The sequence below is a fragment of the Sturnus vulgaris genome, chromosome 2 (genome assembly GCF_052056855.1).
Source record: "Sturnus vulgaris isolate bStuVul1 chromosome 2, bStuVul1.hap1, whole genome shotgun sequence".
Taxonomy (NCBI): Eukaryota; Metazoa; Chordata; class Aves; order Passeriformes; family Sturnidae; genus Sturnus; species Sturnus vulgaris.
The window spans coordinates 98,197,669-98,219,845 of NC_142244.1; the positions used below are offsets into that span (position 1 = coordinate 98,197,669).

The window sequence follows — 22,177 nt, forward strand, 5'->3', positions numbered from 1 at the left end:
TCATTGAATTGATTCCTAAAGGTAAAATCACTTCTAATGTCAAAAATGCTGTGGAATAGAAGAATAGAAGAAGCTGCAAAGAATCTTAAGGTCACCTACTGTCCTTTAAATCCATGCTATAGTCTAGAACTGCAGCCTGTGATTCTTTCTCTTTAAACCTGTTTTACTCTTTAAAAGCTGAGTGTGATGTAGCTACAGCATAGCATATACCAGTTTATGTCTACTCAACCCATCCCACATTTTCTAGTGCCTTCCAATTCTGTTGTACTGATGAACTGATTAATAAATATTAACTACTGTAGCACACACAAATATTTTAAAGTCTGTTACTAGGTTAACAAGCTTTCTGTGACCTTAACAAAATTCAACAAAATGACAAAAAATATTTTTTCATTCAGTATTTAAAAACTTGAGATGATTTAAAAAAAAAAATCACAATAGGTTACTGAGAAATGTAAATTACTGATGATTACAGTTTTCCAATGTTTTTATAGTCTCAGGTGGGCAGGTAATCTGACATTACAGATCTCAGTTGTTTAGTAACCTGCTTTTATTAAGAATAAAATACAGATTTTTCTTACTCTAATTAATTATTATTTGTTCCGTTTCTGAAGAACTATACACTTCATTGGCTGTAGGAGGATGGTGTGCTTCCCTGGAAGTTCTGTCTGCTTCTGCCGTTCATATGTGATACTTGAGTAAAATAGTAACAACATTTTTGTTCACAGCTTTCTTGTTAAGTTTTTTCTGATCCTCCATTGACCTGTTTGAGAGTGCTTCTTGAAAGAACCAACTGATATTTGCTTATTCTTATTCCAAGAAATAACTAAGATTTTTAAAACAAAATTAAGATTCCAACTGAAGTTACATGAGGATGGACAGTTCAGCTTTCTGTACACAGAAAATTAAACTAAGAATGACCAGTCTATAAATTAAGAACTTTGGTTGTCATTTTGCAAAGCAGAATGTCACCTAAGAATTGTGCTACTGTAACAATTATTTATAATTTACATTGGGAAAAATCATATAGAAGCATAAGACAGGAGGTTAGCATCCATTATGTATTTTCATGACGAGTATCCAGGTGTTTTCAATGAAAGTATGGGGCAGAAGACAGTGGGTTAATACAACAAAGAGAGGAAGAGAGGGAAAGGGTAACAATGAAATTGTTTTGATGAGCAAAATGAGAAGCAGACAGTGCCCAGCAGTGGGTAAATATGGTCAAGAGGGAAAAATACATTTTAATGAGCCTTGAAGAAGACTTAGTATATATTTCTGCAAATCTTCTTAGCACTGTTCATGTAAAACACAATGTTATTTAAACTATTCTATGATTAATTAATCAGGATTCTTCCAAGGGAACGAAATTATCATAGTTGTTTCATAAATACGTGTAGCATGGAAATCACCATGTTTTGTTATTTTTGCTTTGCTCCATCATGTTTTAGTCTTTCAGTATACTGCAGTTTCTATTACAGAGTGTCTGTACTGTTTTTTTGCCAAAAGACTGATTTCCCATGTTGGTGGGATTTCCTAAGACCAGGGGATTTCCATTTTGTCATTTTATCACTTTATCACAAGTTGTTTTGTGGCTGTAAATTGCAGGTGAATCTGTCTGGAAAGTCTTCTTCTTCACTCCAAACTTCAGTCCTGAGGACTCCAATGGCTGCTATGATTCTCACGTTTGCTTCTGCCATGGAGGATTCATTACACGACATGATCCTCCACTGCTCTTCGATCTGTCCAGAGACCCTGAAGAGAAAGTCCCACTGACTCCAGAAACTGAGAGCCGTTTCTATGAAATCCTCAGGGCCGTACACCAAGCAGTAGACAACCACACCAGATCCCTGCATGCTGTTCCTAACCAGCTGTCATGGAACAACCTTCTCTGGAAGCCATGGCTCCAGCTCTGCTGCTCATCTCCCTTTCAGTCTTGCTATTGTGACTATGAGTCAGGAGGGAGTTCACTGTAGGTGCATATGGGATAAACAAGCTGCAATTCCCTTTCAGAAACTGGACCAGCAGAGTGTGGGTGTCTGACCTGAACTTGAGGTACAAGCCTTCAAGTTCTGTTTTTTTGGAGGAGGACCAGTCTTCAAATACATATTGCAGTAGAAGAGAATTTCAGTCAAGAAAACGTGCCAAGAGAGGGAAGGCAAGACACACCTTCTCTTATCACACAGCATGAAGGACATGTTGCAATCCTCATCTACACGTGGGTAGACTTGTAGGCATTTTCTATGGGGAATAATTTTCTAGACCTTCAGCTTGAGCTTTTTTCTTACACAGCAAAGAATTTACCTTTTGGTTCTGTCAATCACAACTACTTATTGCACACTTTCCTGTCCTTTTTACTAAGTGTTATCCATTAGTAGGACGTAGCACTGAGTAATTGAAAACAGAGAGACAATAGTGGAGACGTCCTCCTGTGACAGTCATTTGGTAACTGATAGATAGGTTAAGAGCAGACTTGCAACAGATCTCTATCAACAACCATGACAAATATATAAAAAATGACAGACTGCCAACCATCTAAGTTTAAATGTGCCATAAAAATGCACAGAGCTATGGTAGTGGAAGACCTTGTGTCCATATATTAAAATGATGCTCCCCAGGATCCCTGCTGTCCTATTGCATGGCAGCAACCTTTGTTTCAAAAGGTGCACCACTTCAAGTGCACTCAGCTGTGTGCTTGAGTATGTACCATAAGTCTCCATACATATATATATGTGCAAGCTGAATTCATAACCCATAAATCCTTCAATCCCTGATATAGGCACACCCTTATGATCATATTCCAATTGATGAAATAAAAGATTTGGTCCATACATGATATTTGAGTTCCAAATTCACATAATACTACAAATTTGTCTTTCACTTATTTATCATACCTATTCTTCCATTGATGGAAGTAATCACAAATAACTAAAATCTGGTCTTCCTTTAAATATCTTTGCCATCTTTTAAGCTCTCTGAATAGTATTTATCATTTTCTGAAAATAAGCTTGGGCTTGAGTACTTAAAGCCAAATATAACTGTCTCTGAGTTCTTAGCAAGGTCTTGGGAAATCTACTGTCCTCGAGGGCTAATTTTTGTATCCATTTTTATCTCAGTCTTATTCAGGCACATTTTCTTTCCACTCTACAGGCAAACTATTTTCTTTGGCATATTGCAGACGAAAAGAAGATATCAGCAAAATACTGAAATGATTTGATGCCTGATAATAGAAGGTGACTTGCTCCTTATCAGAAAGCAGCAGTTAATTCCCACATTACAATGCATTAAAACCTGTTTGGGGCAAAAGTGATCTGTGATGATAGTAATGCAGTAGCTTCAGTCAGCCAGCATTAAGGTTGTGACCCAGTTCTTATGAGCTATTGAAGCCTTTCCTTTAAAAATATATTGTGATAGATGGTGTATTTCTCTGTCTGTAAAACCTATTTTTTTCCATTGCAGTTTCATTCAAAATGTCATTCTCCACAATACCCAGAAGCCTCTCCTAGGAAATGTACTTTTTCCTTGAAGTCCTATTTTTGATGTTTCACCTTGTGTTCATGATCTTAATTATGTCCTCAGCAAACTCTCTGTAGGAGGCAAAGCCCCGTGACCAGTATTTATCACTGAATGTACTACGTAACCTTAGGAAGAAAAATGCTTCTCATTTGAATACAAATACTCTTTCATGAGAGTGACTGCCTTTCAATGTCATGGCAGGATCCATACATCCCAAATTTTTGGTCCTCACTATGTGGCCCTAGAACCCCTTGGGGCATAGCACTGGTGCCAGCATGTCCCCCCTTGCAGCCAAAGGGCAGCCCAGGCTGTGGCCAGAGTGCTGGAACACCACGGTGTGGAGGGATGCTCTTTCCAACTCCCACAGCTCTGCCCCAGCTTACACAAAAGCTTTTCAAGCATGTACTCCTGAAGAAAATAGGAAAAAAATATGTGGTGTGTTCAATGTTAACTCAGGCAAGGAGTTTGGTGGAATTAGATCTACTTTGTTTCCACAGTTTCTGGTCTGTGACCTTTACAGAGATCTCAATTTATATTCTCAAGGACACCCACATCGACATTTTTTATCAGGAAGATGCTGTGTTGCTATTATTTCTTTTTCTTTCTTTTTTGCAGGTGCAAGAATTCTTTGTTCTGCTAGGCACAACAGTTGTTCTGTGCTGCTTGATCAAAGTATCGAAAATGATGACTTTTCCACTGCTCTGATTTCTTCTTGAAAAAGGATATGACTTTTTTCATAGCCTCCTTGGCTTTTGATGCCATCTTTCTAATCTCCTTTCTTAAAACATCCACATCCCTGAAATACCTTTCCATCTATTTCTTTGCCACTCCGTCCTTCTCCTTGTCATATTGATTGTAGTGGCTATTTTGCCCTAATCAATCAGAAAATGAAAAGTAGTCTTTGTCATAAAATTTGACTTTTAGGGTTCCTTGACTCTGCTAGTCTCCTGCTTATTTAAAATCCAACAAGAATTAACTTTGCATTATAAAGTATAAGTAATTAAAACATACCTGAGATGCTCCAAATAATATAAAATATATCTTGTTTGTGGCACAAACTTCATATTTTCCAAAATATAATTTAGTACAACATTTAATGCTTTGACATAAGCAGTAAAATCTGAAATCTATTCTTGTAATTGTTCCTTCAAGAAAAATTCTGTGAAGAACAGGGCAGTATTTTTCATACTCCATGTTAATACCATATCATTTTACCTAAAATAAACCTTCCCTGTATTGCAAATGTATTATATCTTTCAGTACTATGCCTTCTGTTCTGGAGATGGCATGTCAGATCAAGGTAATTAAAGTACTCTTCTTTATCTGCAAAATAAAATGTGAAGGACAATATAACATTTGTGTAATGGTACTGCCTGATCTAACAAGAAAAATTTTTGTTTTTAACAACAGGTTATTGATGGGATATACGTGATTCACAACTTACTAACAAGGAAGGCTCAAGGAGAATGCGCTGCTCTGATACTTGGAAAATGACTTTCAATCTATCATTTAATGAGCACTGCTCTTGTAACATGGTGCCTCCTTGTAGGATGTCAGTTTAAACTGGGAGTTCAGTTTCAGAGGGTAGTGCATTCCCCTACAGTATTATTTAACAGTATCATATCCTAATTTGTGACAGTCCCTGTACAGCCCAGAGCAAGTAATTTAACCGATTTCTCAGTTCCTCTGCTACATTCAGAAAAGGAAAACAGTATTTCTCTAACTGCTGGGAATACTGAAATAACAGAAAATGCTGTAAGTGGTAAGCTGGTAAAGCTGAACTCTCTAGTACCTTCCTATAGAAGATGCAATTTAAAAGCTGGAAAACTAGGATGTAGAAGATCCCCCTATATGAGGGGGTATGAGATGAGGTTTGCAGGTGGATTCTGTGTGTAGTTTAGTGCATGTGGGATTGTGATCTGGAGGAGAGAGAATAGATGGCTAAGAAAGATATAGTCCTGGGATTCAGAGAAAGCTATAACTCACATTTTTATAATTATATTTATTCTCTTTTTTAGCAATCAGGAAACTACATGGAATAATAAATGTTTTTCCCTCAGGGACTGGATGTCACAGGTTCTCCGCTCTTAATAATAAATAGAGATGTTCTGACTTGCCTCCAATTGTGGTCAGAAAAATCAAAAGTAAAAAAAAACAAGGGAAATAGGAGCTTTGGAGAGAGGTGTCAGCTCACTTAAATCCAACTGAAAGTTTGCAAAGAACTAAGAGAATCTGGTCCATATACATCACAGCTCAGTGAGAATCATCACTTGCCAGCAATCATTTATTTTCCATTGTAATAATGTGAGATCTGGGTATTCAGATATGTGGACAATGTAAAAAAATTCACTTAAGATATCACTTGATATAGGAAAAAATGGAAAATGAAAGAAGAAAAAGGCATGCAGAGCTACAAAAAATATATGTTAAAATATGTTTATTAAAAATTGTTTAATTTATGTTTTTGACATACATTACTAAAATAGTTTTTACTTACATCAGAACATAATAGTTCTGTGCTTAAAATAGATCTTTTCATCTTCTCTGCCATTTCCCTTTCCTCTGGCATTGCCTGTGCAGCATTCTAAGTGTGCAGTAAGGAGCAAGAGGCAGCTACCCTGCCCATATACACTACAAGCTGTGTGGCCAGACACGTGGGCAGGAGGAAGGGCTTAGGCAAAGCTCTGCACTGGCAACCACCAGGAAGCAAACAGTGTCTGGATGTTATCTCCAGTCTGAGGACAGAGATCTGAGATTAGCTCAGTTGGTTAAGAGAGCAGTACTAATAAGACCAGGCTTAGGGGTTCAATCCCCACAGGGGCCATTCATTTAAGAGTTGGACTTGGTAATCCTTCTGGGCCCCTTCCAACTGAGAATATTCAGTGATTCTGTCAAACTGCTGGTCCCTATGGGTCTGTCAGAGACTGCAGGTGACCAAGAGGAATGGGATCCGCTCTTTGGCCAGCTGGGCTGTCTTGTGTTCTGCAACAGGGTCCTTTTATGTCAGGATGTCAGGTGGAAATTAGTTTGGAACCCACAGAATGCAGGACCCCTTGCTCTGAATACTTATACCAAGCAGACTGCTCCTGAGTCATCCTACATGAGATGACAGATCTTAGTCTGACACTCTATGGTAGCAACAGTCTCACACTTTTTTTGCTGGAGGACCAGAAGACCTGAGCCAGGCTCTAGGGACTCCCAGTTTACAGGCTGCTAAAATTGTAAATAATTCAGAATCCAGGAAACACCCTGGCAAATCATATGGCTTTTCCATGCTCTTATTGGTAGCTTTTATTTACATCAAAACTAATAAGAATTGGCCTAAAACTTCACATGTACGGTAAACAAAGGATATTGCAAATTTTTCTTAAGACTCCTCCAGAATTAACTTTAACCTGTGAGTTTGGTACTGAGAACAATGAGATTGTGCCAACATAAGAAACAGCAACTGATGGTTTCTTATACATATGGAAGATGCTGAATTCCAGACTCCCCCTGGAGTTTGTGCTATACTAGTTAGTGAGATAAAGACTGGCTTGATTATCTGTGCATCTCTAATTGCACTGTCAAGGTTATGAAACATTTCTGGACTTGGGAGATGTGAATTATAGGCTTTGTGATGCTTATGCAGCATCTCCTGAATGCCTAAAAAACATTCCTTTAATATAAATCATGATAGGTTCTTTATGTAGATTAATGTTACTGTTATCTATTAGAAAATGGTGTTGCAGGTACCTTCTTTGGAAAATAAAGCTATATATGAAGATAAAAAATTTGGCATGTGGGGTTTAGCTCAGTTATAAAAGCCCTCCACTTTTTATTCTACTGTTATCCAATAATAAAGCCTTTTTATGCAGATAATATTTTATTGTACCTGATTCATGTGAAAAATACTGTCAAACAGTTTAAATTATAAGGCAGAGCTGTTCATTGTGACACTTACTTTAAGAGAATTTGATATAAAGTTGCTTTGGGTAGCAATATTTATTACAAAAGATTAGATACAAAGCATCTCAAAAGCCTTATGGACTCAAGTTGGGCTGCAAGAGAATAACTTTGGTTTAATATGCTCTTCCTTGCTCACAAATGAAAAACAAAGTAATGAAAAAACATCCTCAAACTTTAAGAATAGTTTGCCTGTGCTGCTACTGATAAAAAGAATACTTGAAGTTTGTACTATGAGAATTTTTTTTTCATTTTTTTCCTTATTGTTATATTTTATGTTATAACTCCTCCTGCCAAGCAGATTAAATACAGAAATTTAGGGAAATGTGCTGATTGATTTGCAACTGCCAGCCTTGCATTGTCATATGCAATGTGTTGGGAAGTAAGTGATTAATGCCACTCTCCTGATGACTGTTTAAACTTCAGGGAGATTCTTAGTAGAGGAGATTCTAACACTTCCCTGTCTGGTACCCATGAGAAACAGTCATTCAGCGATGTGCAATTACAGACCAGGCTTTTAAAAAGTATATTATTCTGCAAAACAAGTTGTCTCGTACCCTGTCCTTCTCCTTTATGATGTTTACCAAAAATAAATGGAAATCCTCTCTGATGCTAAGGTTTATGCTACGGAACCACAACCCTCTGATTATCTTTCAAGAAAATTCAGCCACAAAAGACCAACCCCAGCAGCTAAGCACTCTGACCTTTCTGGATTAATGACAATAATGAATGCTAGAGCTCCAGCAGCTGCAGTAATGTATACAACATGAATGCTGCTGACACTCCATTTTTAAGCACTCAGTACTGGGCTATGTAGAGCATCTCCATCTTTACATATTAAACCTATAGTTGGTTTCGGCTGTCTCCTGTGTTTTTCCTTTTTCTCTCCAGACCCACTTTGGGAAATGTAGAAATCAAGATGTACAGGCTGGGAATGAATAAAAAAAAAAAGCTTTTCATCATCTGATTGAAACTGTGACACTGCATGGTAAAAAATTTTAAATCCAGAGAACTTAGAAGAGGGTAAAATTCCCTAGTGGTAAGGACACTCACCTGGGCTGTGATGACAGCTTTACTATGAAACTTCAAGACTGATTAAGTGTTTTTAATCACATGAGGTACACATATTGCCTCTGGAGCAGAGAGGGATGTACCTTTTGGCCATGAAGTCACTTTCTGTCTCCGTTACTCACTGTCTGACTCGGTGAGGGTAGAAGTCTTTGCTTCAGAGAGGCAAAGCTCATACTAAAAAGGCAGAAAGTACAGAGTACTTCTCCTTGCCCACCCTCTTTTTACACCCAGCCAGATGCTTAGGAATGCTTTGTTTTAACTCCATGTCCCATCTAAAAAAATGTCAGGGATGGAAGGCTTGAAAGTATTGTCTGTCTTCTTTGATCCCAGGCTTAGAAATGCTGTGCTTGGGCAGAAAGGACCTCATTTTCACACTGCCAGTAGTGCTCTGAAAGTAGGATCAAAGTATTTAGATGACATAGGGAGGATGTATTCCCTGCCTGCAGAAGAATTTGGAGACCAACATAGGTAGAAATATAGTTCTAGGTCTGAGATTTATTTAAGTTAGATGATGAAGATATATATACCTGAGTTTGTCTTCATTTCTACCCAGGACAGACAAAAAGGAGGTGGGTCAATCCTAGCTTGTGTGGCTGGGTGAGATTCTGTTAGTCATGTCTAATAATGCTATCTTGTTTTTTTTTTCTTTTTTCTTTTTCTTTTTTTTTCCTTAGCTAAAAGAAAAAAAAAGGCATAAAATACAATTTAAACAGCTTAAACATTTAAACATTAAACAGTCTAAACATTTAATAAAATCCCATGGCACCTGTTTTTAGGGAGTAGAATCCTACTTCTTTCTCCTGGAATCGTTGAAATATTTTTTAAGTGAGGAGGCACGTATGATATTTTTAATGGATCATCATAGCCAGAATTTGCAAGCAAATGCCTATTTTTCACTGAAAGCACTTTTTTTTTCTTTTTTTATAAAGGATAAATATCTCTGTTTACTTTCTTGTTTCCTTGGCTTTATTTGCATGGATCTTCAGTTCTTGCCTCTACATGCTCTGCAAGTAAGAGAAGAAATATCTTCTTGGAAGCATTTTAAAAAAGTGTCATCATTATATGGTCAGGCAATTTGTTTTTAAGACCATATTATGCTATTTTAATTATTTTACTGTGATGAGATGTTTCAATTAGAATAGAGTTTTACTAACAGTAACTTAAGATCTTTTCCACTTTATATTTTCTTTTAACATCATTTATAATTGTTTTGAAAGGACTTGAATTGAAGAATACTGATGAACTTAGGGAAAAAATGTTATGACTTTTAAAAGACAGCTTTCAACCTCTATTATAGTGGATGTTTAAGTGTTAAAACATTTACATTGTTATATGCATATGACACATTTTCCATCTTCTTGTATCTTCAGAAATACTTTGGAGCCAAGCAAACATATAAACTGCACTGAATTATGTATGAAAAAATATTTTAGGGCTCCATCTGCTAGGCATTTTTTACAGATTTTTTTCTTAAGTTAAAAATGTTTATGCTGCATTATATTAGGTATAAAACTGGTTGCAGAACCTTAATGGATTTTATTTCCGAGTATTCTGTATTATCACATGACAAACACATACCTTGTAAGAACACAAGGAGAAAGATCCTAGTTCTTCAGGGCATTTAAACAAGGTTTGCAATTTCCACTGTGTTCAGGAATTTTGCTGATTGAGACCACTGAAGAGAGATTAAGTAATGTATAATATTTTTCTTATACTATCAATATCTTTATTCTAAACCAAAAACATTTTGCATGTTTTAATTGCCAGGTGTTCCCAACTTTCCCATTCCATAATTTTAGGAAATGTCCATCAGATATTTGTAAGCTTGCCTCCAGCCTTGCTTTTTTTGAAAATGCAATGAAAGTTAATATTTTTTTCTGAGCTCTACAGCCAATTACTTCTGTTACTAGGATACTGTTTACCCTAAAGATCATGATGTAGAATGTACTGGATAAAAAGGAATAAAAAACTAACAGAACAATGAAAAGCATTCTGAGAGGATAAATCCAAAGGCATTGATGGTCAACTACTATCCAGCTACAAAATGTACCTTTTTACATGGGTCAAAAGAAGCAACACTAAATCCATTGTTAAAACAGAGGACAAAAGTATTTAAATAAGAGGTGAAAGAAGCATTTTACACATGGAGATAGAAATTACCTAAGCCCGGCATTAGCTATTGTTACACTGCCTTATGACTCCACAGATATAAAATGCTGTTGAAAGGACATCCAATAAACCAGCACACAGAAAAAATGGATTTAAGTATAAAATATATGAATTTTTCAAGTAACCACAGAAAGATATAAAAAAAAATGCACACCAGCTCTGCTTATACTTGGATGTATATTGTATATTCATGTACACTTGGAAGTGTATTTGAGAAGTTGTGGCAATCTGGTGAAGTTTCCACTGATTGGAAATGGGGAAATGGGGAACATAACCCCCATTTTAAAAAAGGATAAAAAGGAAGACACAGGGAACTACAGGTCACCCAGTCTCACCTTTGTGCCTAGAAAGTGCATGGAGCAGATCCTCCTGGAAACTTGCTAAGGCACATGGAAAATAAGGAGGTGATTGGTGACAGCTGACATCTTCACTAAGAGCAAATCCTGTCTGACAAGTTTGGTGGTCATCTAGGACAGGGTTACATCATTGGTGGTTGAGGGAGTAGTGACTGATGTCATCTACCTGGGCTTGTGCAAAACATTTGACACAGTCCCCACAACATCCTGGTCTCCATGCTGGAGAGATGAGGATTTGATAGATGGATCATTTGGCAGACAAGAGATTGGCTGGATGGTTACACTCAGAGGCTTGTGGTTAATGACTCAATGTCCAGGTGGAGACCAGGGATGAGTGGTGTTCCTTAGGGCCCAGTGTTCAGACCAGCTCCTTTTAGCATCTTTGTTGGCATCATGAGTCCAGGCCTGGGATTGAGTGCACTCTCATCAGGTCTGCCAAAGAAGAGCAAGCTGTCAGGTGGGGTCAACATGCCAGAGGCAAGGGGTGCCATCCAGAGGGACCTGGACAGGCTTGAGAGGAGAAAACCTTATGAAGTTCAACAAGACCAAGTGGGTTGGGGCAATCTCAAGCACAAATACAGGTGGAAAATGGATTGGTTGACAAGAAGCTCAACATGACTGATCAATGTGCACTTGCAGCCCAGAAAACAAACCCTGTCCTGGGCTGCCTCCAAAGCAGTGTGAGCAGCAGGGCAAGGTACTGGGATCTTCCCCACTGCCCTTCTCTAGTGACATCTCACCTGCAGTGCTGAGTCCAGCTCTGGGGCTCCAGCATAAGCAGGATATGGACATGTTGGGATGGGTTCAGAGAAGGGTCACAAAGATGATAAAAGGGCTGGAGTAGATCTCCTGTGAAGACAGAGAGTGAGATTTGGTGCTATTGACCCAGAAGAATGCTCTATGCAGACCTTTGTGCAGCCTTCTTGTCTCTAAGGGGTGTTAAAAGAAAACTGGAGAGGGACCTCTTACCAGGGCATGTAGTGATGGGAAAAGGGGCAATGGCTTTAAACTAAAAGTGAGATGATTTAGATTAAATATTAAAGTTCTTTACTGTGAAGATGGTGAGACACTGGAACAGGTTGCTCAGAGAAGTTGATGCCTCAGCCCTGAAAGTGTTCAATGCCAGGTTGATAGGGCTTTGAGCAACCTTGTCAAGTGGAAAGTGTCCCTGCCTATGGCAGGAGGTTTGGAACTGGAGGTCTTTAAGGTCCCCTTCAAAACAAAAGATTCTGTGATCCTATAAAAAGATCTGTTTAATTTGGACAGCTATGAAGCCCCGTAATTGGTGGAGGATTTCCCTCTAAATGCCTACTTTTCGTACATAAATTTAATGCAAAAGTTACTTTGAAGGTTGACAGAGGTATGTCATATTTGTGTTAACCATAAACAATAAAATTAAAGACATAGATTTCCCCCTGCATTTCTGCTGAAAGAGAAATTTTCAAAGCTAGTTGTAGAGGAAGAAGCAATCCAGAAGTAGTGGTTTTGAAGTTGTTGATCTGGGGCAAGGGATATCCTCCAGCATTGCCAGCAGCTTATATGGTAAGTCTATTCTTACTCCCCGAATAAAATGAAATAAATACTTAAATGTGATTTCACCAGACTATTTTGGTCAATGTTACAATAATATAATGTTACCAAATACTTAGACAAAATAAATGTTGGGGCAGATATGACAAATTAATTTAAGAAACATGGTGACTGTCTCTAGTGATGAAGAAATTATTCTTTACTTCACCTACATTTTAAATATTTTGTGTTTGAACAGGTATCTAAGTTTTGTTTGGATTTTTTGTTTCTTGGGGGTTTTTGGGGGGTTTTTTTGATTGTTTTGTTTTTGGTTTTTGGGTTGTTTTGGGGGGGTTGGGTTTTTTTGTTTGTTTGCAGGGTTGTTGGTTTCTTTGTTTGGGGAGTTTGTTTGTTTGGTTGCTTTTGTTTGTTTATTTGGTTTTTATTTAATGAATGACATTAATAGAAACTAATTCAGATTTGCTGGAATAGATGCTATGATCCCAAACTGAAAATGTAATATATACAAGTTTCTAATTCTGTTTAAATCCCATTTGTGCTTAGGGACATGTAAGTTTTGGTATGAATCACTAAGATAATAATGGTGCATTCTCATTTCTCTTCCTCACTGTAACTCTGCTTTACCAACTTCCTTTACAATGTAACATCATGATCCTAAGTGCTGTCAAATAACGTCAAATATAATACCAAATTGCTACTACTAAATAAAACTCGAAAGCCTCTTAAAATGTAGCTTCCAAAGGACTAACATCACTTATAATCATAAATTAATCCTTGTTCAGTTTTGTGCTTACAAGGTTAAACTGCAAACCAGCAGCTGGGTAAGCTTATTAAAAAAATCTCATTCTGTCTACATTAGCTGCACCAAAGTATTAAGTACAGACATATTCAAAACTGAAGTCATTTGACATTAGCAAAATATCAGACTCAGACTCACACACTTCTCTTACCCTTCCTGCATGAATACTATAAGCATACATTTCCTTGCATTTTTTAATGAATTATTGGCACTGACTTCCTCAGACAATGCAGCAAGATAAAATATATCCAAGAAACAATACATCCAAAGGGTGATGATTTCCTCTGGACAAATAACTGTCTTAATGGGCTGTGATCCTGATTGCTTGTTTCTGTTTCTAGCAATTCATAATTCATACAGCACAATAGAGAAATTAGCAATGAACCCTTCAAAACCAAAAACAAAAAAAAACCCCAGACAAACAAAAAATAATAATAAAAAATAAAATTAAAAAAATAAATAAAAAACCAAAGAAAGAAAGATATTTCTAAAGATTTTTGTGTGTCAATCTTTCTGGAACATAAAATAGTGAAAAAAGAAAAGTTCAGAGTTGAAGCAGAAGAGTCTCCAATCTTATGCATTATTAATTGCCTTAACAAAAGTGGCATGTACTTGTCAACATTAATTAGAAAATTCAAAGCATATTAATCTATTTAAGGAGTATCATAATTTGAAGCCTACCCAATGTAACTGATTATTTAGAGATAATATGCAATTTTTAGTGGACTGTCTACAACTTTTACTAATCACCTTCAATGAAAATCAAGCCTAGTGATCACAGAAGACCAAGTTTCTTTATCTGTGTTTCAATATTAATTTACATTTAGTTTGACATAATTGAAATTAATTAGAATAAATGTGCATCAAATAGTTAAGAAGTCAGTAACCTGATTTCAGCAGAAAGTTGAATTTCTGTTTCACAGAAATGTTTGCTGTAGCTTTTTTCTATTTCTGTCCATCAAGTTTACATACTCTTTATTTGCAATTTTGTTCATTTTCATCATCAAAGAGAAGCAGAATTTTCTAAAGAAGAGATAAACACTGCTGCTAGCTTTAAGAAATGATTAACACAACATATTCTGGATGAAAATTCAATGAAGTGGGGGAATGAGGTTTAGGAAAAAGTTTAGCCACTACTTTAGAAGATACACCAATGCAAATAAGTGAACCTGCAGCTAAGTTCCCTTAATTGGTGGATACCTCTTATAAAACACCCTTAGACAATTTAATTTCATGTAAAGTCTTCTCTACTCTCCTTGCCTCGCCTCACCCTTTTATTCAACAATTCTTTAATCAGGGGAAGTCCTGCTAAACTTACAGCTCTGTAGTGACACTAATGACTTTTAAGTCTTTCGCTGCCCTGGCGTTAGAGTGGCAGCTGAGCTGGAGGCAGCAAAGGACAGTGCAGGGGAAGGGATGGCACAGGCATGGCTGGAGAGGCTGCCCACAAGCTGAGTGAGGAGAAGATCTACCAGCTGAAATGTTGATGGTGGGGCAAAAAAGGAGTTGAAGCTATGATCAAAACACCAGAACAAAATAACAAATGCACCTGAGAAACAAAGCAGTAGTATCAGCTAAGGTACTCCTTTCATCAAAGTAGAGAAGAGACTAATATCTCAGCCCTAAAAACTAAACTGAAAATTTTGATCAGTCCTCTGAATGTCACTTTTTGTAAATAGACTTGTACTACATGGTTTCCCTGGCTACGTAGGCTTCTTATCCCTCAAGGGTAAATGATTAATATAAATGATTAATGCATTCAATGGTAGTCATTAAAGACTAAACATTTTGGATGAAATATTCTAGATCCTTCCATGCAAAAAGAATTATCTAATTTATTTAAACTAATTTATTTTTAGGAGGCCTTTGAAAGCAGGTACTGAAGCCATTGTATGTTGCTACATGTTTAACTACATTGTCTGTCCTCAGCTTTTTCTCAATGTCCTTGTATGAGTAAGATTAAATAATACTGACAGTTAAAAAGCCTTGATTTAACTTGCATAGATATATCTGGAGATCCATGCCAGACCTGAGTTCATTTAAGATGTTGCTTGACAACCTGATCCTTTGAACTCAATCTCTACTTGATCTTGCACCTCTATGTTGCCATGGCTCCCAGATTAAATAATGTAACTATTTTGCCCTAAAGGCACACCAACAACTAACATATTAGCAAAGAGGTCTTCTTGGTTGTGTTTTCAGGTCTGGAATACTGATGCACAAAGTCTCTTCATGCACAAGCATGCACATAATTAAGTTTCCTTTATAAACCTTCAGAATACTCTTTGGAAAAAAATAGGAAAGAATGAAACTGGAATTTCTAAAACTCCATTAAAATAATTGTTATGGTCTTCACCCTGTTAACCTTTATGATAATTTTCACAGTAGCTGTTAAATTGCTTCCTGAAATATGCCAGAACAGGTGACATTGGCAATTTGTTTTTCATTTTGCCACATCTTCAATGGGTAAAAGTGATTCTAATAAATCTTCAAGATGTAAGAATGGTAAAGGGCATACCATTGTCACACCATATGAAGAGTTCTTTGGAATATCATAAACAAAATACAACATCAAATAAGAATACATGTCATGTAGGAATCGGTGCATTAATGTATTCCTAATGTAAGCAGGTCTTCATGGAAAAGCATGGTAGTTTAAAAAGTAGCAGCAAAACATTTTCCTGTGAAAGGCCGAAGCTGCAGGAGGTGATGGAAAGCTTTGTGATGTCATTTAGTACTTAAAAAGTCATGATTGCTAGCTATAGAATATACATTTTAAATTATTTTTCAAATATTTATCACATTAGTTTAGATTCAAACTGTGCAATATGCAGTCATGGTAGCAAACAGTTCCCAGCAATCACAATGTTTTCAAAGAGCTATCTGTAGTGAAGAAGAATATTCATGTGAAATGGGGCATTTTGTTTTTATTATGAAACTTTTGGTTGTGTAATTGGAGAGGAATCCCAGATGAAAGAAATGAAATTAGATTTTATTTCAACTATTAACTTTTTTGATAAAATTATTTTTCTTAATCTATTGCTTTTTCTTTCCTCCTTTTGTGTTCTTCCTCTATTTATTTATTTGTTTAGAATTTTTTTAAGATCATGAAAATTTGGACTATTTTCGCTTTTTGTGTTTTTTGAGAAAAACATGAACATTTTTTTAATGAAAACTTTAAATTTTGACGAAGATGCACTATCTTTCATTTGTGGAAAATATTTCATGTGTTTTCTATGGGTTAATTGTCTTGTGCATGCCCTGAAAGCATTATTGGAAGGTAAAAGGAAGAATGTATGTCTGATTCCTACAATCAGAGATACGAGTCTGTGTATCAACTCAAAACTAGAAGAGGTTCATTTTACAATTACCAAGTGCTCCCAGCTGTCTGTGATTTAACTCTGAGAGTTAGGTACTTATGTTTTGCTATAAAATATAAAATTCTGCTGTAGTTCAACATTGCTTAAAAAGACATTTTTCAGCCAGTTTAGATTTTTCTTTTCTGAAGAATACAAAATTTTGTCTAAACTAAAAGGTGACTTCTTTTGTGATATTTATTATATAAAATATTTGTGAGTATTCCCTGCCTTCTGCCACTGTGAAGTCTGTTCTTTTTAAAAAGGCTTTGGAGCATGCATTATTTCAGTGTTCAAAACTCGTTATTGTTCCAGTCAGGGTTTCAGTAGGGTGCTCTGTTATTGCCAGAGCACTGTTAGCTCCCATTCAGCTCAGTGTTAGATAACACAGATTCTTGAAGCAGATTACAAAAACAGAGAAAAACCATGTGGCTGAGGAATTAGTCTCTATCATATGTAGTACTTTTACCACATTCATATCCTTGAATTTATAGGGTGTGCAAAGGCCTCTCACATAAGAGCTCCGAGATAGGGAGCAACTGCATTCCTCATGCTGGAGGACTTAATCAGATATAGTACTGACTCCTAATGATGAGAAAGAAGGGACTCTAGTGTTTTCCTGTGTTTCTGGTGGTTTTATCCTTGCCTTGAATAACAAGATAGTACTGAAATAATACTGAAATAATACTGAAATAATACTGAATAACACTGAATCAATGGAGATTAATTTCCAAATTAAACTCGTAACTATTCTGCTTTACTATGATACATGTGATCTTTTAAAGAACATCTGAAATTCCATTGTTTATCAGTTTGTCTGAGTTCCTTGCATCCACATTTTTTGGTTGTTGATACTGTTTAAAACAGTTTATTAAGTGTAATCTTCTGCCCACATCAATACTAATATACTTAGAATTAATCTTCTGTGTTGTGTTGCAAGAGCTCTGATTCTCCTGCCTCCTCTCACTAAATGCTTGTTTGCCATCAATCAAGTCATCATGACATGACACTTTTTTTTTCCCCTTTTAGTTCAAGCATGATGCACAGACTTCCCTTATAAATGAAGCAGTAGGAGCCCTGAAACTGTCAACCCCAGTGCCAGGGTTTCCCCAAAATGAGCGATTTTTCAACACAGAAAACAAAACAGATAAATAAGATAAAGTTGTAGATTAGGGCTTGGGGTTTTGTTGGTTTTTTGGTTGGTTTGTTGTTTTTCTTTTAATAGAATAACCCCCAGCCCTGTTCAACCTGGGACAACCGGACTTGCCAGCTCTGTCACTTTGGTAATTAGTAATTGGAGGCAAGGCTGCTTTTTAAGCCCAAAAGTCAATCTTCAGTCGTGTGATTTCTAGTCCTTCAAACCATCACACCCTTCCCCTGTGATTCTTTTCTTTACTCCCCAGGAGTAGGCCACTTTTGGACACATGCCTCAGCAGTACTTAGGGGCAAGGGTTGGGGGCTTTACTCTCTTTCTGCCACCCTTTTAGGCAGCTCCAGGAATCTCCTGGGTCCTCCCCTTCACAAAGTTTCTCTGTTCACCCATCCCTCACATGTTTCAAGACAGACTCTGTGTGACAGAGCAGAGGGATGGGAGGGAGGAAGGGGGAGGAGAAGTTGATGGGATTTTTCTGGTTTGCCCTACCAAATGTTTGTGAAAGGTATCAGCTGATACCTCTGACCCTCTCCATGTCCATGCCTGTCTGCCACCTCCACAGTGGAGGAGGAATACTTTGCAAGAGGCCTTTAATTGACTATGTGTCGCCTACAGACTGGAGAGAGATCAAAATATTTCTCACTGGCAAAGTTTTAAAGTAGAGGAGGTTGGCGTTTTCCCATCACAAGGAGCAAGCAGGTCAGCAGGAGATAGCCAAATGGTGTTATTTCTTGTAGTCACACCCCGAGAATTTAAGTGTCATGTTATACTAAACGGCCTGGCATATATTCCAGGGGATGTTTGTATTGCTTTATAAAACTTTGATAGTATGTTTGAAGGGATATCCATCAAGTTAATCAAAGTATGAAAGTGAGGACAGGAGGAGTAGGAATTATAACCAGGAGGGAATAAATAAATATAACCAGGAGGGAATAAAGAAAAACTACTTGCTAAGGAAGACTCCCCAAAATTCTTTCTGAAACATAAGAGTTTAAAATGCCAGCTTTAGTTTAATCCCCAAAGAAGATGAAAGTAAGTAAGGGAGCAACCCAGGCACTGGTGGGTCAGGAGCCCTGTACAGCAGTTCAGGCTTGTGTTTAACTCCCCTTTCTCCAAAAAGACAAGGTGGAATGGAATGTGGGTGAAGGGGAACTTTAATTACTAATTGTTTCTTATTTCAGTGGGGTGCATTATTGCACTAGGATGACTGTGTTGTGACAGTTATAATTGCCCTGCTGCTAACCCTAACATAGAGATAAACTGGATTTTCTGATAAAAGATGCCAGACAGAGAAGAATTATTTCTAAGGTGTCTGAGAGAAGGCCATTACCCATGGAATGCAAATTTTATTTTAAGTTTGATCTCAGTAGGAAGGATGCATTTGCATGACAAATTGAGAAAGCAGCAAGTAAAGAGGATGAAACATATACAGAATATTAAGAAACTTTCAAATAGATGGAGGCATGGAGATTAATCTTTCAGTTGTATGGTTTGTCGCTGCCCTACTAGACAACCGAGTGCACAACAACTACTGGAGCAAGTTTTTGCATAAAATCAGAGCAAAATGAGAAGTGTTTAAAAGCCCAGACTCTTGAATGGTAGCCTTGAAATGGATGGCAGACTGCAGATGGGAGGGTGTGCTGAAACAGAATGCTTGGATATTGCTAGTGCTTCCAATACTTTTGTCCAATTTAAACACCTGTGTCGTCTGTTTGCTGAACAGGAGGAGTTGCCTGACATGTTGCAGCTCAGAATTCCAATGGATCCTATGGCCTCTATGGAGATAACCAGAATTCACTGCAGAGACATGATTTTCCTGCATTGCCATGTTTTCTTCTCACTACAAAAATCTGTTGGTTTTTTTACAAGAAACTCTTCTAAGGATCTCCACATAAAAAATTTGGATTTTTCTAATAGAGAAGATTTGTTGGAATGAATTAAAAAAAAAAAGTGCCATGTGATGTTGGCTGACATAGTTTTGGCTGAGAAGGAAGTGGGCTGACATCAGAAGTTAGTGATGGCTGTAGTGAATGGCTGCATTCATATTATGGTGGCTTCAAGTCTGCCAATCACCGTGTTACTAAAAAAAGGACAAAAAAATGAGGTTTGTATTGCAAATAAAATCTAACATATTTCAATTTCCCTCCTGAGGACATTCTACCCTGTGTACAAAATGTGGGTTTTCCTGGGGGTATGTGTATTAGGGGGTTGTTTCTTTTTCATTGCTGCTGGTTTTTTTTCAGTCAAGGAAGCACTCATCTGCAATGAATATGATTTTTGAACTTGTGCTTGAATTGCAAATTACAAGACTCAGATTATGAGATGTCTGATAGTTTTTCTATGTCTTTCAAACCTTTGTCTCCTTGCTTACTTCACATAGCAAATTAATACTGAATCTTATAATAGATATACATAACTCAAATAACCTTGATGTGAAGAAACTCCTCTAATTATGGTAGATATATCCCATATTGCCAAACTGGATGGTGAGATGGAGTATGCTAACTTGCAATCAAAACTCAAGGAAAACTTCTGATAAATGAATATTGACTGCAAATATGTGACTTTAAAAGAACTGATTAAATACTTTGTTATTAATTTTTCAATAATTATTCATATTGGTCTGCATAGAATTGCTCTTCTAATCATGATAACACAATAGCCCACACCATATAATCTTTACAAGACACCAAAAGAGTCCCAGAATCCAGTGGCCTTTTGAAGATAGATGCAGTAAAAAAATCAATAATTTGTTGGTTTACATTTTTAGCTCTCACCTCTCACTAATCTTCCTTGGTTTCTGTGCTAATATAATATGTTTTCTGGTATAGCAGCTCTGGTTTTATGTTTACAGCACTCAGAAAATTATAATGGACTTACCTCATTTGAAGGAAAGTATAAATGTAAAACTGTATATACATTGACTGCAGCACTTCAATTTTGAATCATTCTTTTGGTAATATTTGTATAAATTTTGGATAGGTAGTAAGAAGAGAAAACTCTATGAAAAATCAGTTTTAATTTTGGTAATTTTACAGAGCACAATATCAGTCATACAGCTCAAGAAGAGCTGTACCAAGAAAACTATGAAGTGGTGGAAGTCTCCTGTTTGATATGTTTTTCCATTGAAGAGAGAGGATCAAATACCTTGGAGAGTTTTAGCCACTTAGAAGTCAGATAATTTCAATTTAATCAATTTCATCAATTTCAGTCCATGGAACTTTAGCATCTAAATGACTTTGGGGATGTGTGAAAGAGACTCTACACGTTTAATAAGTATGTTCAGCCACACAGATTAACACCTATAAAATGTCTCTGGGCTAAATTTACTCAACTGCAAAGGACTCATAATTTCGCTTTATGGCATTACTTTAGAAGTTACTTTTCTTAATTAAACAGACAACTTCATTAAGTCATAGTTTAGTTTTTTAAAAAAATCATATATGATTTAATGATGTCATCACAGAACCACAGAACAGTTGAGGTGGGAAGGGACCTCCAGAGTTCTTCTGGTCCAACCCCCTGATTAGGCCAAGCCACCTACAGCCAGCTGCTAAGAACCAGGTATTGTGGTATTTGAATATCTCCAAGGATGGAGAGTCCATAATCTCCCTGGACAATCTGTGCCAATGCTCAGTGACACTCACAGGAATAAAAAGATGTTTCCTGATGCACAAAGGGAACCTCCTGTGTTTCACTTTGTGCCTGCTGCAACTAGCTCTGTCACTGGGTATCACTGAAAGAAGTCTCTATGTCCTACACATATATTCTTATACACAGAAATGTACATTTAAGAGACAAATATTTACCCATTATTATTAATCCCAGATTTATCCCTCTTGCTACCTATCTTGTTTGGTATAACATGGAATTGATACAATTGTCTTAAGTGGATATTTTAGAGTTTTTGTTATGGGAAGTATAAATAAAAAATAGTTCTGAATTTTATTCTTATATGTTTCATGTTTCCTGTTTTCTCTACGTAATTACTGCAGTAAAATAATAATTCTGGTTCTGCAGATGTGTCCTCGAATTTGAGCTGTTCTTCCACAAATGAAAAAAAATATATACTTCTATTACAGAGCTGAGAGTGCTGAAATAGGTTCCAGGTGAAGTACGGTATCACTCTAGGAATTCTGTTTGGTTCCTGGATAAGAAAGTATAATTAAAGCTGGATGTTTAATGCACCTTTTGGATTCCTGTAGACAGTGCAACGAGAGAGAGTCAGGTGCTTCTAAAGGACTGCACATAAAGTTTTTTCCTTTCTTGAATACCAACACTGTTA

At 36.8% G+C, this 22,177-nt stretch overlaps 1 protein-coding gene across 2 annotated transcripts in view; it reads left to right on the forward strand.

Moving 5' to 3' along the window:
* STS (steroid sulfatase) overlaps positions 1-21,848 on the forward strand; it is a 123,224-nt gene extending 101,376 nt beyond the window's left edge. The window contains exon 11 of one of the 2 annotated variants that reach the window (XM_088160179.1): positions 19,616-21,848. In XM_088160179.1, the coding sequence (XP_088016305.1) occupies positions 19,616-19,629 (14 nt within the window). In that variant the 3' untranslated portion in view covers positions 19,630-21,848. Of the gene's footprint in view, positions 1-1,605 lie in introns of both variants that reach the window. The other variant, XM_088160178.1, reaches the window with a different exon arrangement.
* Positions 21,849-22,177: the final 329 nt, after the last annotated feature.